We start from the raw sequence: 21,392 nt of genomic DNA on the forward strand, positions 1-21,392 counted from the left end.
TGTGCTGTGCCCTGTTCCCCTAGAATAAAATTATCCACTCCAAACACTTTAGCAGGTGTTTGGGTGCTTGAGAGGCTTTGCTAAAAGAAACTTGTATACTAATCAATACAGTTTTCCAATCAACTGCAATTCACAGTGCATGCCTTCAAAAAAGGTGTGTTGTTTCATTTTATTACAGAAAATTTAATGTCAACACTCAAAATGCTGCACAGCATCTCAAATTTGGTCCTTGAGGTTGTCACAGACATTCTCTCAGATATGCCAGACAAGCTGTACTTGCTACCTGGGAGTCTAAAACACTGATGGAACTGATATTCGGGTGACACTCAAAGTCAAGTGGACCCAATTTCAGTGAAGTCCAGATGGTCTGCGACAGCCAAATCCTCTGCTTGCACCTTCACGATGGGGGGACTGTTAGTAATCCTGGGTATAACCCCCCCCCCATACACAAGTACATGGTGGGTGACCACCCAGATGTGAACCAATGTAAGCAGGGGTTGAGGTGTGGCGCCCACACCATATGGAGGCATTGCCACCCCTCCATGTCATCAGGCAGTAATAGGTGGTAGATGACTCTCATCAACCGGTGCAATACCACCACTTTGCTTATTGGAGAATTGACGTGGTGGAACCCATGTTTAGTCTCTAGAGCTAAGTTCCGGTCAACCCTTCCCTATCTCTTCCATCATGCAGTATGATTGACGACTTTTGAGGTTATGATGAACATCGTGGCAAGATCCAATATTCCTTACATTTAGAGGGTACAGCTCTAAAGCAGTTAGTAGCGGTTGCTAGTTAGTACACCGGACCGAACCCATTGGTAACTCTCTAGGAGGCTTTGGTATCAGCTAGTGTATAATCTTGCTACCTCTACTCTGCCAGATAGTGACTGGAGGGAGTCCTAGTAGTGTGTATGCAGGGAGCATTGTAGAGGCCACGTTATTTGTCAAGGATCTGGGTATATTCTTATCATGTGTACACCATATCCAAAAATTTCATTACTTCATACAGCAGGTCCCACCCACTTTTTCTTACTATTGAATACACCATGAATTGTCAAACTAATAGAGCAAGCCTATCTGCGAAAAGATCTAAACTTCCCAAGCACTTCCTAATTCATTTCACAAATATACGTGGTCTCAATTCTAATCTCAACGATATCCATTTCCACTTGCAGTCTGCCAAACTCCATGTACTTTTTCTCACAGAATCTCAGTTATCGGTTGATTCAACTACTGCTCATCTCAGATGCCCAAATTATTCCTTTCGCCTCAAAGGTGGTACTTGTGCATATGTCCGTTCTGATATTCCCTGTCAGAGACTTGGCAATTTGGAATCTCCTCTCTTTGATCTTCTCCAGCTTAAAATCTCTCTACCTCATTGCGTCAAATTCATCTGTTGTGTCTACCGTTTTCCCAACTCCACTAATCACTTGGAGCTCTTTGACTTCCTCTCTTTGCAACTTGACTTTCTCCAGTCCAACTTTCCTAACAGTGAGGTAATTTTCCTTGGTGATTTTAATGTTCACAACTGCAGCTGGCTTCCATTTTCTAGTCACACCGACCCAGCTGGTCAAGATGCCGGGACTTTTGCAATTACTAATGACCTTGCACAGACTGTTCATTTACCTACAAGAATACTGGACAATCCTAATCATACAGCCAACACACTTGATCTTATTCTCACAAACAACCCTTCAAGTACGTGGTTGAAGTGAGAGGTCCTTTAGGCACTTCAGATCACAACTTGGTGATTGTCTCTTCTCCAATGGAGCCTTTATCTCATGGCTATTCCCAACCTAGTATTGTTTGGCATTACAAGAATGCAAAATGGGATGATCTGCGAGATTTCTTTTCTTCTTTTCCTTGGTCGGATTACTGTTTCAAAACTTCTGATGTCAACGTTTGCTCAGATCGTGTCAGTGAAATTATTCTTGCAGGAATGGAATCCTTTATCCCACACTCCACTTTAAAATCTCGTCCTTTATCTAAACCTTGGTTTCCCCTATAAATGTGCTAAGGCTGTTCAAGAGAACAATGTTGCATATTGTAACTGGAATGTTTCTAATTCTCCAGTTTCATTTTCTGCCTACATCAAAGCTCGGGACAATTGTAAAGCAGTCATTAATCAGTCCAGACTAGAGTTTGAACAGGCTAAGAGTAAAAAACTTGCTTCTTGCCCTAATGGTAGCCGAGCATACTGGTCTCTTGCCAAAGCTAATTGAAAGCTACAGCTTTTGCCCATCTCTGCCCAAACCAGATGGTTCTGTTGTCACTTCAGCTAAGGATAAAGCTGACCTGCTAGCATCCCATTTTTCTTCCAACCCACGTATTAATGATCTTGGTAAAACACCTCCCACCATTCCCAACACGCTCCGTTCAATGCCTCCTGTGGTCTTCCGTCAAAAGGATGTCAGAAGGATTTTGACGAATCTTGATGCTAAGAAAGCTCCAGGTCCCGATGGTATTTCTCCACTTGTTCTCAAAACCTGTGCTCCTGAACTTGCTCCTATTCTTTGCCGGCCTTTTTCACTTTCTTATTCCAAAGGTGTTTTTCCTTCTGCTTGGAAATTTGCTCATATCCAGACAGTTCCTAAAAAGGGTGACAAATCTCTCCCATCCAATTATCGTCCCATTGCAATTACTTCTGTTTCTAAAGTAATGGAGAAATCAATTAACCCCCAACTCTTAAACTACCTAGAAACCTTCCGTCTGACTAACGATCACCAGTATGGATTCTGTCAGTGTCGATCCACTGGTGATATTCTGGCTTATGTTACCCATTTATGGACTAATTCAATGGAAAGGTTTGGTGAAACACAAGTAGTTGCTCTTCACATCTCAAAGGTTTTCGATTGTGTTTGGCCTAAAGGTCTTCTAAACAAGCTTCCATCTTATGGTTTGCCAACTGTTTTTAGTAATTGGTTATCCAGTTTTCTCTCTGATCCCTCACTGAGGGTGATGGTAGATGGCACTCTGTCTTCCAACTTCTTCACTAATGCCTGTGTCCCCCAAGGTTTAGTTCTTTCCCCCACTCTTTTCCCCTTGTATATTAATGACCTTCTCCCATTGACTGGAAATTCTATCCATAGTTTTGCTGATGATAGCATGTTGCATTCCACTTTCAATTTTGAGAAACCTCGCCCTGCTCAATCAGCTTCAACTTCTCGAAAATCTGCTACCAGTTCCTTACATGCCGATCTTCAGGTAATTCTCCAGTGGGGCAACGACAACTTAATCGATTTCAATCCTTCTAAAACTCAGTCTTGTCTTATATCTCACAAAAAGGATTCTTCTGCTCCTATGCTTATCTTTTGTGACACTCCGATTTCTAGACAAAATGATATGTCTCTTTTGGGGATTACTCTGACTTCTAATCTCTCTTGACAAAAGCACATTACAAATATTGCTTCCTCTTCATCTAAAAAACTTAATTTTCTCCTTCTCTCTCTGTCTCGGTATTACTTTTCTTCCATACAGCTACTCAATCTGTATAAATCGCAAATCTGCCCTGTCATGGAATATTATTCCCACATCTGGGGTGGTGCCCCAAAAACTTCTCTCAGGCTTCTTGATTCCATTCAGGAGAGGGCAGTTAGGTTAATTAATGATTCATCTGTAACAGAGTGTCTCCATTCGCTATCTCATAGACGTACTATTTCTGCTGCATGCCTTTTCTAAAGATACCTCCTGTTCTTCAGAATTGGCTTCTATAATTCCCGCTCTCTCTTTCAAAACAGTCCGAACACGTGCTGCCACCAGCCAACATCTATTTACTGTCCAACTTCAAACTCACAGAACCAACTTTTCATCTTCCTCGTTTATTCATTCAACTGCCATTTTCTGGAACGACCTTCCTTCATACGTATTTCCTGAAAATTACAGTCTACAGAAGTTCAAGTCCAATGTCAACAATTATCTTCTTTCGTCTTCTCAACCTCCAACCCAAGCATGGTACTAAGTACTATAGGTTCTAATACCTCTTGTGTTTGGGGTTTACATAAAAAAAAAAAAAAAAAAAATCACAAAAAGGATCAATTTTGAAAGTGTCCATAAGTTATTTTTGACATTCAAGTAATTTACATCTGTGTTAATTTTCTGTAGCTGTCTGTACTGACCCAAGTTTCCTGTATCCACAGCTGTAAAATGCTATGGTTAGAGGGCTGTACCCTGTCTCCTTTGCTTTTTTTTTGCAATTATCCCACTCCTTTTACTCTTGATCCAAAAAATAAATTTTATGCCATCTCATACATTTAATAAAATGCCCAGAGAAGCCATTAATAATAATTTAATTAAAGTATAATTATTGAAAATTGTTTTATGGTAGTGACCTCCAGAAATGCACTTTAGAAAAATATCAGAAAGGTGATAACGACTAGCAAGTCAACACCGGCTCTTGTCAACAATTATTTCTCCAAATTTGGCCTTTCCACTAAATTCTGAAAAATTTGCATACCTCTCAATCACAAAAAAGCTCAAGCCATTCATACTTTCTTCTGCACTTTACAACACTGCTATTCCTCACAGATATAGGCCTCATCTGCCAGTTGCAACATTAAAAGGCTCAACTCACTCTGTTGAATGGTAGATTAAAGTGTACTAACTGGTGTTTCCTGTGCCAACTCTCAAATTAATCAACAAAAACGTTGCCCTTGTACTGTTCAATGATGATTGACATACAGGACGCAAATCCCTTCTGGCCTGTGTACCATCCAGGGCTGTTGTAGTAATGGACTTGCTTATAATAAAATATTTACTTATTTGTTAAGGAACACTCACCTCTTTCACAGGTGCCTCATCTTTAAGCAGACTACCCACTTGCTGTTGCAAATCTTTTTTCACACTGGCATTTTCTTGGGCTTTCTACAAGGAACAACAAACAAACATGTTTCTCCATCAATATGTACTACAAGCAAATTAATATTGTTGAGTATGAATTAATAAAGTCATATCAAACATTTCGAAAAATTCATCAGCATACCTGATAGTCTACAAGTTGGCTAAGGCCATGTGAACTGAATGTGGCAGTAATATTATCCTGACTGCGTTTGCTTACAGGGAAAAATTCCTAAAAAAGATAAACACACAAAATATAATATATTCATACATTCTCATTTGAATTGAATGCAAAATGAAAAAAAGTTAAAATAGCCATTCATTCAAATTAAAATATCCCAAAAAATACTGTACAAACTACTTATTTTATTTTTATTTGTTGTTGATAGTAATCTCATATTGTCTTTGCAAAAAGATCTTCAAGATCAAAAGGTATGATATCTAAATTCAAAAGGGCAGATATCTACATGTACAAGAAATGGCAGAGAAAGAAGAAATTATAAAAACTCAAGTCTGAAACATTTTATCAGATAATGGGGGTTAGAACAGCTGCTCAGAGACAGAGGTGAGTTGAACAAGTAGTGCCACCTAAAACAATGATGACTAATGGTTGGGCTTTTTCCCAAAAAAAAAAAAATTTCCAAAATCTGTCACCTATTTAAGTCTACTTTCCAAGCAGTGGTTTGGTTTATGCGATCAAAACCAAAATTTATCACACATATCATCAGGGTACTCACGATCCTGAGAAGGGGGAAGTTAATTTTATCCATCATTTTGCAATACACGATTTAAGCTTCACCTGTTTATAAGCCATTTATTCACAACTGATCTAAATCAAATTGGGGAAGCGAAGTTGGGCACTCTGATGGGGAGAACTCTTATCCTCCACCCCCTCAATATTTCAACTTGTAACCTTGAAACAACATGCCTGCCACTCAAAATGCCAAAACTTCTCACAAAACTTTCTAGCGATGACTGGCAAATTGAATTAACACAAATTTAAAATAAATGATATCTACAAAAATTACTGAAACGGATAAAAAATATAATAAAAGCATTACAATAAAATAAAAGTATTAAAATACAACAGAATAAAATATACAGTAGCTTTTGGGGCCAAGTGCCTCTTTATCAGCTTAGTCGGTGAATGGTGTGCTGAAGTATGTATATGTTGGTTAAAAAAAGCAAAAGGCACCTTCGTAGCTAGGTGGGCAGGAGCAGCAGTGCGTAGCACACGCCTTTTGATTAGACCTGGGTTCGAGCCCGTGACCACCAAATACGGATGTGGAAAGGTCAGGGAATGACTACCGCATATCCCGGAGCAATATGGCCTTAGTTGCTAATGCTCCTAAAAACCAAATAACAAACAAACAAAACAGGAAAAAAAGTCCACTGAGCATGATCATGCATCACAAAAAGAAAATTTACAATATTTAATTTCAAGACAATATTGTCTGGTTGCATTAAAATCACCTTCTGAACCAGTATTATACAATAAACTGAAAATATCTCAATGCAGAACCTAATTTGCTAAGAGAAATTTCAATTTGTGAATAACTGTTAATTTGCCAATTTTTGTTACTAAAATAAATGTAATATAAAATTGACACTACACTCAGAAAAAAAGCTGAAACACATTTTTTTTCCCCTCTTAAATTTGGCAATAATAAAATGACAAAATCAAACATCCTGATATTAAGAAATTTTCATAACATATGCATTCATGCAAAAAAAGTAATGCATGTATTTGTGATAGTATTTGATATATGGTGCAAGGGAGCTTTAGTCTTTTGCTGCACCAGCAAAACAGAATAAAAAAATAATAAACAAATAAAAAACCCTTCATATGTATTCTTCTCATTATGAAGGCACTGGTCCAGCTGTCCCTGTAAGCCTCAACCATTGATATTACAGAACTAATGAAAGTAGAGCCATTTATAGCAAGGGTGGGGGAGAAGGAGAGTGAGAAAGAGGTGCAAGGTCATACAACTTGACCTTTTCGGAAAGCATTAGTGGAGTGGGAAGCCAAGTGCATGACCTTGAGACACAGAAAATGAAGAACTTGTTGACAATGGTGATTATGGCAAGGTTCAATCACGGGTAAAAGAAATGGAAAATTACCTAGCAAACTGGTCCAGTCTTTTGTCTTAACTCCAACAATACCTTTTTAAAAATAGGTGGTAATGCATTTTGAACCATTCTGTATGAGATTATATACTTTATTCACTTATTATTGTAACTACATAACTTAATATATGCTAAAACTAATAAAAAGTAGTTTCATTACTCACAAGAAGCCGTGTATCCAGTCCTGCCTTTCTCAAGGCAGCCCAAAGTGTGGCACTATCTCTTTCAGCAAGCCAAGTCTTGAAGACTTCCATAATGAATTCCAGTGCAATACCTGAAATTCAAACAGGAGAGTGTAAGTGCTCACTGTTTACCACTTCTTAAATTTAAATCTGCAATACCTGGAACTCATAAAGCTGAAAAGAATAGATAACAGTCAATATCAAGGTGCTCAAACTTTTATGTCATTCCAATCTGAGTGTTAAGTTTGTATTACCTTTACAAAAAATAAATAAATAAAGAAATAAATAAATAAATAAATACTCTTATCCTCCAAATCCTAAACAAGCAAACATATATATACACACACTTGCCAACTTTTAGAAGAGGAATCTGAAAAATTTTTTTAATATATATTCATATTTCTTTCAAATTTCCATCAAATTATGAACTCGTTAGCTGGCATGCTGGTGTATTCTATACACTGAAAACAGAAAAAATTCATTGTTGCTAAGCACAATCTCTTCTGCAGCATCTAGATTTCATGTGCCTTCTGCTCTCTTTAAAAGTCACTAACTGCATGCTTCGAAGTCTTTTTATGGTCTCAAACAAGCACAGAACCTAACCCAAGGATCTCCCCACAAAATAAAGTGGACTCCCACTTTAAAGATATAAAGAAAAATTTAACTTTATTACCTCACCAATTAACGAAGTTAAATGATACGTGAAAATTAGAAGAATATTTTTCAGTTAGCAAAATAAAAATAAATTTACACTTACGTACATAGCTTAATTGATACATGCTGTATATGTACATACTAATTGATGTCTGTTCACCGACTTTTTTTTTCTTTTTTTTTTGGTTGTAAAATTTAAAACAGTAAAAATGATGAGCAATTAATAACAAAGAACAGGGCATGCATAAGTTGCAACAAACACGATATGTACAAGTGAGATATAATAGAGTAATGAGTTTCTGAAAATTTATATTTTTTATATGGTTGAATATTTCATGGAAGGGGAAACACATTTCATCTTAATAACGTGAAAACCCACAGAATTCCAGCTATCGATACTATAGCAAATGCAAGAAGATCGAGTTTATTGCCCATTTATAACTGATTATACTAACAGAAAAGACCAATAAACTGGAAACTGAAAATCGCTTTTATTGTTTATAGTAGTGACCTACAGAAATGTGTTTTAGAAAAATATCACGGAGGTGATAACGACTAGCGAGTCAACAGCAGGGATTCACAAAAAGGAATGGAAACGTTGAAAATTACACATAACATAATAGCAGGGTTTTCCCAGTACAAAAGCTCAAAAATACCGAGTTATGCGAGATTTAGTGCAATTCTAAAACCATGTTGTAGAAGTACCACGTTATACGGGAGTTGCCTCTATATGTTTCCCAACTACCTCACTTTGAATCAGCAATGAAAAGTGAGAGAAACTGAAACTTGAACTAAATCTTTACAGAATATCAACATAGGAGTGGGCAGTGCATTTCATAAACATACACGGAATAATTATTATTATTATTTTTTTATTTTTTTGCAGCTACACCTTGTCCAATTAAAAAACACAAATCTAGTTCTTTTTAACAGATTTCTTTTTTTTTTTTTTTTCTAAACCAAAAAAAAATAAACAGTAAGCCTGGTGGCAGAAGGTCAAATTTTCCATTTATTAGTTTTCCATAGTTATTAAACTTAGAGTAGGATGACACGAGATGATAAAGACATATCAAATTATTACACATTCAAGGCAGAACTGCACAAACTATTGGAGGGATGAACAGGTGAGGTGGGAAGGTTTTCCTTTCCTTTTTTTTTTGCTAATGCTGTATAAGTTTGCTTACTTGCCATTAATAATAATAAACATATTTACTAAACTAAGATATTTCAGATAAGTTAAGGCATATAAATAATCTTTTTCAACAAAAGTGTCCCATTTTACAGATATACAATATTGTGATATTACAATATTAAGATTTAACATTGTTCTGACTATTAATCGGATGTATAATGATAACTATTTCCAAATAAGCCTATATTTACTTACCATCTTTTACCAAATGATCTTGCAATGTGTTTGACAAAACAGAGGGTGGAACCTGACCTCCTGCAATTAATATGGCTGCAACTTTTGCCAATTTCTGACGGTCTTGGGCAGTAAAGCCTTTTAGGAAGACCATTACCTGAAAATAAGATTGTTATATATTAAAGCCATATAAAAGATAAACAAAAATTACATAATTAACGAAGATACCACAATAAAATGATCACATAATGGCTGGACAACTTCTGACCACAAGGGAGTCAAAATGCACCCTTGGTATTCAAATCTTGGACTAATAATGAAACTGTAGCTAAACAATTAACATAAAGAATACATTATCTAAGCAACATATGGTCAGCTTGCAGGCTGTCAGTTTGTTTTCGGTTGGGTTTTTTTTTTTTTTAGGAGCATTAGCAACTAAGGCCATATTGCTCTGGAATATGCAGTGGTTATTCCCTGACCTTTCCGCATCCTCCGTATTTGGTGGTGATGGGCTCGAACCCCGGTCTAATCAAGAAGCGTGTGCTACGCACTGCTGCTCCTTCCCACCTGGCTACAGAGGCACCTGCAGGCTGTCAGCTGGACAGCTTGGGCTAAAATACAATAAGGACTGCATGTCTTCCGTGAAATAAACCACAGTATCTTTTTGATTACTTTCATATGAAGCCTCTACATTCCAACGTCCTCACCATATATTACTTCTCTGTCCTCATGAAAGAAAGGACAGAGAAGTTGCCAGTTTACTAGCACAATCTTTACAGAGAGAGAGATCATTACAATAAGTGGTAACATATCAAACACCAATTGGAACCATCTTAACTTACCTTCTTGAATTCATCTTCTAACGTCTTCTCAAGATATTTGTACCGCCTTATAAGTTTAGTAAACACCTAAGAAGAACAAATTTTTTATGTAAGTGAAATGTTCACTAAAAGTAAATATTTCTACTTCAATTCAGGGGTCAAAACAAAATTTTTTACAAAACTGAATGCTCATCAATAAATTATCATAATTTTAATAATTGAGTAAGTGACATCACTGATGCATGTGAGAAATTGGAACGGCATTCTGGTGCACTTTGAGCCCTGCTTCAATTAAAATTACCAACCTTAAAAATGGACCATCAATATGCATCAAAACACCTTACAAAATTGACCATAGTTTTTATAACAAACTGGTGTAAAAAAAAACAGTATCTCCAAACGTTTACAAGCAGACAGGTATGAATATCTATCATTAATTTGCTTTCTTGGGTAATGATATAATCACTCTAAAAATAAGAAGTGTTCATCATAACAGCAGCAGTATATTTTTTAAAAACACATACGTAGTAGTATAACTGCCAATTTTTGACTTCTGAAATGCTGGAGATGGAGTATTTCTAGGCAGAAAGGAAAGTTTTTTTTTTTTGCTTTAAAAAGAGAGAGATTTGGGGAGGGGGGGGGAGAATTTTTTAAAGTCCATACTGCACTAGAATTAAAATACAGCCATGGGATTATTTACCAGTACAGTGTGCTTTTAAACATTAGCTTATCTAACATTTTTCTGCCTGTGGATTATCTGTTAGATATTGACCGATTATGATTGCTTCAAGGAAGATACTTGAAGACTTAGTAATAACTGCTGTTCATATTTGGCCATCAAGAGCATTCCCAAAACAGAGCTAGAAAGAGATTTTTTTTTCTTCACCTGGTTGAATATTCGCTAATGCTCAGCAATACTATGAGGTATTATTAAAATGCCAGGAATGACTTGTGATAATTTATTATATTTCATGTTCCCTTGCGCACTTTCAGCACTACATCAATCCTTTCTTCTTTTACAATAATTTGGTAGGTTCTCCCATTAATGCTTACAGAACTGAACTATAAAATATTACTGGAAACTTATTTTTCTTAATTTTGTGAAATCAGTTCTGTTGGTTCAAAAATTTTTTCTCCAAATACCATTATTTAAGTTAAAGTAAAAAAAATATTTAACTGAATGCTTCCAATGATCCAGTCTGGCAACTTTTTATCTATGAATTCTGTTTCAATTACCATAAAGACACATACACTTTGGTCTTAGGAATTTTCCACCAAAGTCTGCAATTTACCAAATTTATCCAAAAAAGACCTACATTTTATGCTATGAATGTATTAATAGTTAAAGTTCCAACAATTCACTGTTGATAGTTTTACTATTTTAACCTGTTTTGATGTTCAAGCCCAACATTGTCTCTGCACTTTTTCACAATTGTGATTGACAGGGAAGGTGGTGTTTTGAGCTTGTATTTCTAGATTATTGGCAACATAAGAGCTGAAAATGCATTTTTCTTTGAAAATAAATCTTTTGATTTTTATTACTTTTTAATAAACTAAGTTCTTTAATTAATTTTTATTCCTTTCTAAATTGGGAGACTATCTTCCCTGGGCTGTATTACATAAATTATATTGTAAATGAAAATCATTAGAATAAAATTTCGCTATTTTTTAAATGACTAACTGAATAATTACAACTATTCTCAAACATTTATCATGGTATTCATTAACAAAATTAAGAAAAAATTCACAGAATTTTTTAGAAATTGATTTTTATAGTTTCACCATTTTTTAGGCAAAGAAAAAGATGGAGCAAAAACATTACTTTATCAAAAATATGCAGGTATTATAGTAATATTGACTGATGAAGTAGAGAAGTAAGAACTTCACAAAATTCATATTCCTTATAACATAGCCACATTGTTGCATTTGAAAGCCAGTTTTATTATCCTTGTATAAAGCTGTTTTCTGACAACATATATGACAACACCACCATGCCTGCACAAATTCATCGAACAATATAAGCAAAATTGAAATCAGTCTAATAACAGGAACAGTTAAACAATTTATCATTACTTTGGATGCCACTCAAGAAATCAAGACAGAAGTTTGCTACCAGATGAATACTGTATAATATACATCGTAAATCTCATTAAATGGATGAAAGGGAAGAAGAAGAATGTGCTGTTGCTATTCTCATAGTGTAAATCAAGAATGGGAAACCTTTTTAAATGGCTGGCCAAATAAAATGTCTGAAGTACATGCGGGCCAATTTATTTTAGCTTTCCACAATTTTTAGGATTATTAAAATGGTGTACAGTCAGTCCTTGTATAACACGTATTTACACTACACGAATTTGATCATACATGATTTATAAATAGGGGAACAATATCGTATATAACACATACCAAATTTGCTTATGCACGATTCGCCTTTGTGTTTACAAGTAGTGGCAGTCAAATGCGTTCAGTTCACCCCAACTGAACGCAACACGATAGGAATGAAGAGAAGATTCTGAAAATGTATTTGTTTTTTATATCAGTGAAGGGAAAACACATTTCACCATAATAACGTAAAAACCCACACAATTCCAGCTGTCGGTATTATTGCAAATGCAATTAGATCGAGTTTACTACCAGTTCATAACAGAATCCACAAGCAGAAACGCAACTGGAAATTGTTTTTATTGTTTTATTGTAGTAATCACCAGAAATGTGCTTTTGTAAAATGTGAGCTAGTGAGGTGTTAAGTATTTCACTGCCTTTACGGTGTTGTTTATTCAGTTGCTACACAAGTGCAGCTTTGTTTATGTGTATCAAGCATGCCTCCTCATTTTGTAATTGTGCTTTATTCCCTAAAAATGAGTGAAAAGGAAGCGTCCTGGTGAAGACACTGCAGATTCAGAGAGAAAAAGAAAAGCAACATCGATAAACAGAGGCAGACTGGGTCAAAAATTCTTACGAAAGAGAAAAAATATGAAATTGTGAAACGCTTTGAGCGAAATAGTAGTAGTGGCATGTGATGCAAGAAAGCAAATGTATGAGCTTATGCAGCATCAGCCAAAAAAAAAAAAAAAATATCACACCATTCCCTCCAAATGCCTGTCCAGTTCCTCCTTAAATTTATTCAACCTATCAACTTCCACAATGACAGATGGAAGTTTGTTCCAGCAATTAACCACCCGCTGGCTAAAGGCAAATTTCCGCACATCTATTCTATATCTGTCTTTTCTTAATTTGAATTTATGCCCCCTTAGGTTCGTAATCTGAACAAGTGGAAGGATCCCATCAGAATTCAGCATGCTCAACCCATTCAAGGCCTTATATACCTCAATCAGATCACCGCGCAGGTGCCTAGTCTCCAGCCACTGCAATTTGCAGAACTTAAGCCTCCCTTGGTAAGAGGATCCCTTCATTCCCCTCACCAATCTTGTTGCCCTTCTCTGTACACGCTCAAGTAAATCTACATCCTTCCTAAAATGAGGCCTCCAGACCTGTACGCAGTACTCAAGGCGTGGCCTGACCATTGCCTTATACAGAGGGATAATCACCTCCTTTTCCCTGCTAGCAAAATTCCTATATATCATTGACAAAACCCCATGACCTGCCCTGGCAGCCTGTCTGCATCACTCAGAGAACTTCATATCTGACTGCACAATTACTCCCAGGTCTTTTTCATTTTCTACCGCCTTAAGTGTAGTACCACACAGTTGGTATGTTTCTCTGGGGTTACTTCTACCCATATGCAGTACTTTGCATTTGTCAAGATTAAACTTCAGTTGCCACTTCTTAGCCCATCTGCCCAAATTATCTAGATCCTGTTGCAGTAGCACACTGCCATTACTGTCATTAACAACCCTGCCAGCCTTTGTATCATCTGCAAACTTCGACATTAAGCCTGATATACCTTCATTAATATCATTGATAAATATACAAAATAACAGTGAACCTAACACCGAACCCTGTGGGACTCCACTAATAACATTAGTCCAAGAAGAGCGGCACCCATTGATTACCACCCTCTGTCTTCTCCCACTTAACCATCCTTTCATCCATTGTAGCAACTTACCTTTAATACCATTCTGCTCCAATTTGTACAATAGTCTTCCATGTGCAACAGTGTCAAAAGCTTTCCTGAAATCCAAATATATGATATCAAAATTATTTTTTGCATCCAGTTCCTTTGTAACCACATCATAATATCCTGTCAAATTTGTCAGACAAGACTTTCCCTTAACAAACCCATGCTGTGTCTGAATTATTGCTGCAGTCTTGTCTAGATGAGCCTGCAATGCATCTTTAACCAGCGACTCCATTATTTTACCCAGAACAGAAGTTCCAGGTAAAATAATGGAGGATTTTATAAATGATATTTTTTTTAATAAAAAATTGTTCACATCTGTATGTGCATCCAAATAATAATGGCTTTTTCTTTGAATTATCTATAACCTGCAGAAATTCTTCTCAGTTCAAAATTTTTGCTTTATAAAATTTCATTTTCAAATGAAAGACCATGTGATATTGTACATGCTACAGGCCTAAATGAGGCAACGCCGAGAATTACAAAGAATGCAGAGAAAATAAAAATTTTTATAGCAGGAACAACTTAAAGTGTAATTAAAATCCGTTAGATTAAGAACGCAAAATAATCTAAAGAGATGGAACGGTTGGCATCTGTTTCGATAGAAAATCAAACAAAAAAACTAGTTTGCTTAAGATAGAAGCAAAAGCATTAGCAATATTTTATTACGTAATAGTCTTTTATTTATTGTGTTTGGTAATGTTTTGGTTATAAATTGTAATATCTATACATACTCTTACATATAATTAATTTTATTAATAAGAAAAACAAAATACAAATTCAAGATAAAATTTAAAAAATACAATCATAGTAACAAAATATAAATACAATTCCTAAAAAAATTGTAATATTTTATTTTTATGATATTTATTGAGAGATTTGATACTATTCATTTATTCTTTATCAGTGAATCGATATTTGTCGGAGCAATGTGCAAAGTATTTTCTAAATTTATTCCAGAAATTCAGGACCTGTTCTTGGATTTTATAAATGACATTTTTTTTTTTTATAAAAAATTGTTCACATCTGTATGTGCATCCAAATAATAATGGCATTTTCCTTGAATTATCTATAATCTGCAGAAATTCTTCTCAGTTCAAAATTTTTGTTTTATAAAATTTCATTTTCAATTCTATTTGTTCTTGCATTTCCAAAATTTCAATTTGATATTTAACCAGAGTTTTGTTAATATCAGGGATATTGAATGGTGATGAATCTTTCTTTGAACACTTGATGCAAAATTTGAAAAATATCAGGTTTCAATAAATACCTTCATAAAAATAAAATGGTAAATCCTCTCCAAATTATTTACATTTATCCGTTGATTATTCACTAACTGTTGCACATGGAAGACTACTGCACAAACCGGAGCAGTATGGCATTAAGGGCAAGTTGCTACAATGCATAAAAGGATGTTTTAGTGAGAGAAGACAGAGAGTGGTAATCAATGGACATTGCTCTTCGTGGACTAATGTTATTAGTGGAGTATCCCCCCATGGCTCGGTGTTGTGCCCATTGTCGTTTTCTGCATTTATCAATGATATTGATGAAGATATATCAAGGTTAATGTCTAATTTTGCAGATGATACGAAGGTTGGAAAGGCTGTTAATGACAGTAATGATGGTACGCTACTGCAACAGAGACTGGCAGGGTTGTTAATGGCAGTAAAGACAGTATGCTACTCCAACTGGATCTAGATAAGTTGGGAAAATGGTCTGAGAAGTGGCAACTGAAGTTCAACATTGACAAATGCAAAGTACTGCATATGGGTAGCAATAACCGAAGAGAAACGTACCAACTTCGTGGTAGTGCACTTGGGGAAGTTTGTTTGTTTGATTTTTAGGAGCATTAACAAGTAAGGCCATATTGCTCCGGGAATATGCGGTGGTCATTCCCTGACCTTTCCGCATCCTCCGTATTTGGTGGTGATGGGCTCGAACCCCGGTCTAATCAAGAAGTCTGTGCTACGCACTGCTGCTCCTTCCCACTTCTCTTGGGGAAGTGGAAAGTGAAAAAGACCTGGGGGTAATTGTGCGGTCAAATATGAAGTTCACTGGGCAGTGCAGGCGGGCTGCTGGGGAATGTTGTGGAGTCTTGTCAATGATATATAGGAATTTTGCTAGCAGGGACAGGGAGGTGATTATCCCATTATACAAAGCAATGGTCAGGCCACACCTACAGTACTGTGTACAGGTCTGGAGGCCTCATTTTAGGATGTAGAATTGCTAGAATGAGTACAAAGAAGGGCTACAAGATTGGTGAGGGGAACAAAGGGGTACTCTTACCAAGAAAGGCTTAAGTTCTGCAAATTGCAGCACCTGGAGAGTAGGCACCTGCATGGTGATCTGATTGAGGTGTATAAGGCCTTGAATGGGTAGACAAGGCTGAATGCTGATGGGATTCTTCCTCTTGCTCAGACTAGAACCTGAGGGAGCACAATTTCAAATTGAGGAAAGATAGTTGTAGAATAGATGTGCGGAAATTTGCCTTTAGCCAACGGGTAGTTGATTGGTGGAATAGGCTTCCATCTTTTGTTGTGGAAGCTAATAGCCTAAATAAATTTAAGGCTGAGCTGGACAGGCATTTGGAACAAATGGAGGGGTGATGCTGCATAAGCTTGTTTTCTTGCATCACATGCCTCTACTAATGCTAAAGATATAGTTTCTTTTAGAATATGCATGTTTACACTACTGTAGTATACTATACATTTACTTGTTCACACGTCAAACATAAATAAAATGTATCAAACTATATTTTCTTCACTCTTTACTGGTTATTTTTGTGTATAAAGAAAAGGAGCACTATAGTTTCTTGATCTGTACATGCATGAAGAAAAATCAAATTGGGCTACTTGGCCAGACTAAAATTCCTACAATCACTCAAAAATTTCTTGATTATAAGGTTAAAGGGAGGCCCCCCCCCCAGACATTTTTGGGGAAAGGAAGTTATTAGACTAATTTAAATGACCGTGATACAGCAACTTTAACAGTGCCAAACAAGAAGTTCTAGCAGTGCATTAATATTTGAGATTGGATTGAGAATTTTAAAATTCTTACATTTTAGAGAGGCATACCGAGTAGCTGAGCAGTTTTGGAGATATGGTTAAAAATGTAAATACAGTTCAATCTGTTAAATGTAAACAAATAACAATAAACGCTGTCATGTAAACAAATAACAATAAACGCTGTCATGTACTACAACGTCAATTTTAAATGCATGATTTGATCAGTTATGGCCATTTTACTATTTCTCAACCGTAACTCAAAACTAAACATAATACAGCGGGGCCTCGACTTATGATGACATCGACATCTGATATTCTTAGGAACCGATATACCTTTCTTACAATCTCTTATTTTAAGGACCAATGATATTTGCAAGTACCGATGGCTTTCCCATATAGCTGGAAAGATATATGGGTGGAAATTTTCAGAAGCGTGGCATGCGGAACATCACTCGAACAATTGTTCTCAACCAATTAGTCTTTGTTATTGTTCAAAACGTGGCACGCAGAACACCACTCATACGATTGTTTCAGATCTACGACGATCTGAAATTTAAAGTCCCACCAACCAGTGGCAGTGCTGTGCACTTTGAAGGGGGGGGGGGGGCAAATAACACGTGTTGAAAGGCATCCAGTGCTGATAAAAAAGCACCTGAGACCTTTAAAATTGAATTCAAAGAGTTTGTTGATCAGGAGGATTATCGTCCCCAGTAGCTTTTTAACACTGATGAAATCAGCCTCTTCTGAAAGTGAATGCCCAGCAGAATGTACATCACTAAGGATGAGGCTAGTTTACCTGGGCATAAGCCTATGAAAGATAGGCCCACTCTCCTGTTGGGTGCCAATGCCTATTGAGATTTTAAGCTGAAGCCTTTGCTTGCGTATCACTCTAACACCCCCAGAGTATTTAAACAACAAAAGGTCGACAAAGGCTTTCTAGGAGTGTTTTGGTGCAGTAATAAGAAGGCCTGGGCTACAGGATGTGTCTTCAATGAATGGGAGCTTGTCTTCTGTCCTTCAGTGAAGAGTTGTCTTGAAAAAACATAAGCTTCCTGTGAAGGCACTACTCCTGTTAGATAATGCGCCAGGCCATGGTCCCAACCTTGTTCAATCTCTTGAGGCATAATTTGACTTTGTTCAAATCAAATTTTTTCCACCCAACACCACTCCTCTTCTTCAACCAATGGACCAGCAAGTGATGCAAACTTCAAGAAAATCTACACCACGAAAATGTTCACAAGTTGCTTTGCGGCAATTTCTGGTGAAAATGCTGTCACCTTCAAAGATTTTTGAAGGTCAAAGTTCAACGTGCTGGACTGTGTGAGGCAGATTGTAAGTTCTTGGGATGATGTTTCCACAGGTGCTTAAATTCAGCCTGGAAAAACACCTGGCCCTTAATTATCCATAATGTTGACAGATTTGAAGATGGCGCTCTGATAAATGGTATTGTCACTTTTGGTAAATCAGTGGGTCTGGAGGTTGGCAAAGAGGATATGGAGGACCTTATTGATGCTCATGGGCATCAGCTAACAACAGAGGACCTACAAGGGTTGGAGCAAATTATAGAGTGACACTGGAGAGGAAGAGAAGACATCCAAAAAGTGTCAGCTGAAGACTAATTTCTGTGTTGGGAACGTTTAAGAGAAGTGGTAAAAAAACACCCTGACATTGAAAACACTGAACTCACGATGGGCAAAATGGAAGATGAAGTCATTTCTTACTTCAGGAAGCTACAAAAAAAAAAAAAAAAAAATCATCAAAAACAGTCCACTTTGGACAGTTTCTTTGCCAGTAACAGCAAAAGATGCTTGATATAGTCCCACCACCACTGATCTCATCAGTTGTGCACTTCAAGTCTAAGGTAAATGCTAATTTGTTTGTTTTTTTATTTTAAGATGTTTTATGATTATTAATTAAATAATCTTTATAAAAATTAAGTATAACATGTTGTTGTTGTTGTTGTTTTTTGGTGCAAGGGCTGCTTAGGCCATATTGCACCTATCACTGTTATAAATGGTACATATGCATGGTGGTTGTGATGGCATTACTTAAAAACGATCATATAATTCGATAATTTTTGTGAAGTGAAAGAACTCCAGTAGATTAGCGTCGTTACCTATGATATGGCAGAGTGTCAAAGGTTCTTTAAGGTTTGGTAGAAAGCTAAAAGAGACTTGGCGGGCAGTGGTGTATAAAGTACACTCAATAAGAATATGCTTTATTGTGAGTGGACAATTGCACTGTGTGCATTGTGGAGGATCATTACCTGTGAGGAGATAAAGGTGGGTAAGGTGACTATGGCCAATTCGCGCTCTAGTTAAAATTACTTCCTCCCTCCTGTTCATACGGAAACTGGAGGTCCACGATTGCGGTTCAGGTTTTATTTGGCGGAGTTTATTGTGTGTTTGGGCTTGCCATTGAATTCTCCATTGTTCTTTACACATTCTTTGAATGTTACTTTTGTAGTCAAGATATGGGACGTAATGCTGTGATAATTCTCTGTCGGATGGATGTTTAGCGGCATAGTCTGCACGTTCGTTTCCTAGTATCCCAGCATGGCCTGGGATCCAACAGAAAATGACCACTCGTTGGAGTTCTTGAAGATGCATCAGTTTGGATTTTATGAGCTTTATTAAAGGATGTGTTTTAGAAGAATTGTTCTGTAAAGCTATAATCGCACTCTGGGAGTCTGTATATATCATGCTTTTATGGATGGTCAGATGGAGGATATTTTCCACTGCAATTTTGATGGCGTATAATTCAGCTGTATAGCTGCTGCATTCATTGGGAAGTGATACAGAAAAGGTTTTATGAGGGAAAACGGCTGATGCACCCACTCCACTCTCAGATTTTGATCCGTCAGTATATATTTTTGAAAAATGCAGATAATTTTGTGTATGGGCTATATGGAGTTGTTGTATATTAACATTTGCAAGAGAGTGTTTTCCCCAGTTTAGAAAATAACTGTCACAGAGTGGCATAATACACCTCCATGGGGGATCCGTACTGCTTAAATCTTGAAGAACTTTATCGGGATCTATATTCCAGGTTTCTGATAGTGCTTGAGCTCTGAGAGCAAAAGGTTGAATTGCTCTTGGTTTATTTCTATAGAATGTTGTGAACTGTGGGTCGTTAAGTATCGGCCTAATGGGATGGGTAGGTAGACTTTGGATTTTAGTTGTATAGTTAAGAATTAACATCTTTCTTCTGAGGGTTAGAGGAAGTTCATGAGCATCAATATAAAGACTTTGGACTGGTGAAGTTCTATAAGCGCCTGTAGAAATCCTCAGGGCAGAGTGTTGAATTGGTGCAAGTCGCGCTAGCACACTTTCTCTAGCAGAATCATACACCGGGGCACCATAATCAAGGCGAGATCTGATTAGGGCTCTATACAAATGCAGTAACGTGTACCGATCTGCACCCCATGATGTAGAAGAAATGACTCTGAGTATGTTCATTTTTTTCAGGAAAGACGTCTTTAGATGTTTAACGTGCTCTATGAAGTTCAACTTACTATCAAAAGTCAGACCAAGCAGACGAATGCTGCTCACAACTGAGATAGTTTGATTTGTTAAGTGTACTTCTGGATCTGGATGCATCTTCCTTTTGTTGCAAAAGTGAACTACTTTAGATTTTGAACAAGAGAGTCTATACCCATTCTGTGCCATCCATAACTGAATATTATTAATTGAAATTTGGAGCTGCCGCTCAATGAAAGTCATGTTTTGAGAACTGCAAGAAAAAGTGAAATCATCGGCATAGAGGTATGAATTCACAGTGCTGGGCATATATTTAGTCATATGGTTTATTCTTATTGCGAATAAGGTGGCACTGAGCACAGAGCCTTGTGGGACCCCTTCTTCTTGTATATATGTTTGAGAGAGAACTTGTCGGTATCGGACTTGAAAAGATCTGTGCTGAAGAAAATTCAATATGAAGTACGGTAAGTGGCCTCTCAGGTCAAGGGAATGCAGATCTCTTAGGATACCAAAACGCCATGTGGTGTCGAAGGCTTTTTCTACATCAAGGCATACCATGACGAGATGCTCATTTCGAATGAATGCATTCCTGATGTTTGTTTCCGCTTTGACCATGAGATCCAGGGCTGATCGATTTTTTCTGAATCCAAATTGATTGTCAGAAATTATATTCTTAGAGTCGAGAAACCAAGTAAGTCGACGGTGAATTATTTTTTCCAGGGTTTTGCTTAAGCAGCTGGTGAGAGAAATAGGTCTATAGTTTTCAGGAATGGAATGATCTTTTCCTGGTTTCGGAATTGCTATTATATAGGAGTGGTGCCAGGAACTGGGGAAACAATGTTCAA

At 36.8% G+C, this 21,392-nt stretch overlaps 1 protein-coding gene across 2 annotated transcripts in view; it reads right to left on the reverse strand.

The window, feature by feature from the left end:
- Positions 1 to 21,392, reverse strand: part of kra (basic leucine zipper and W2 domain-containing protein kra) — a 197,024-nt gene that overhangs the window by 63,569 nt on the left and 112,063 nt on the right. For both annotated transcript variants that reach the window (XM_090388872.1, XM_090388871.1), the window contains exons 5-9: positions 10,007 to 10,072; positions 9,186 to 9,321; positions 7,127 to 7,236; positions 4,981 to 5,067; positions 4,779 to 4,862 (exon numbers count right to left, since the gene is read on the reverse strand). In XM_090388872.1, coding sequence (XP_090244998.1) covers positions 4,779 to 4,862; positions 4,981 to 5,067; positions 7,127 to 7,236; positions 9,186 to 9,321; positions 10,007 to 10,072 — 483 coding nt within the window. The remainder of the gene's footprint in view (positions 1 to 4,778; positions 4,863 to 4,980; positions 5,068 to 7,126; positions 7,237 to 9,185; positions 9,322 to 10,006; positions 10,073 to 21,392) is intronic.

This window comes from Mastigoproctus giganteus, chromosome 14, assembly GCF_048544385.1.
Source record: "Mastigoproctus giganteus isolate SK-2022 chromosome 14, ASM4854438v1, whole genome shotgun sequence".
Taxonomy (NCBI): domain Eukaryota; kingdom Metazoa; phylum Arthropoda; class Arachnida; order Uropygi; family Thelyphonidae; genus Mastigoproctus; species Mastigoproctus giganteus.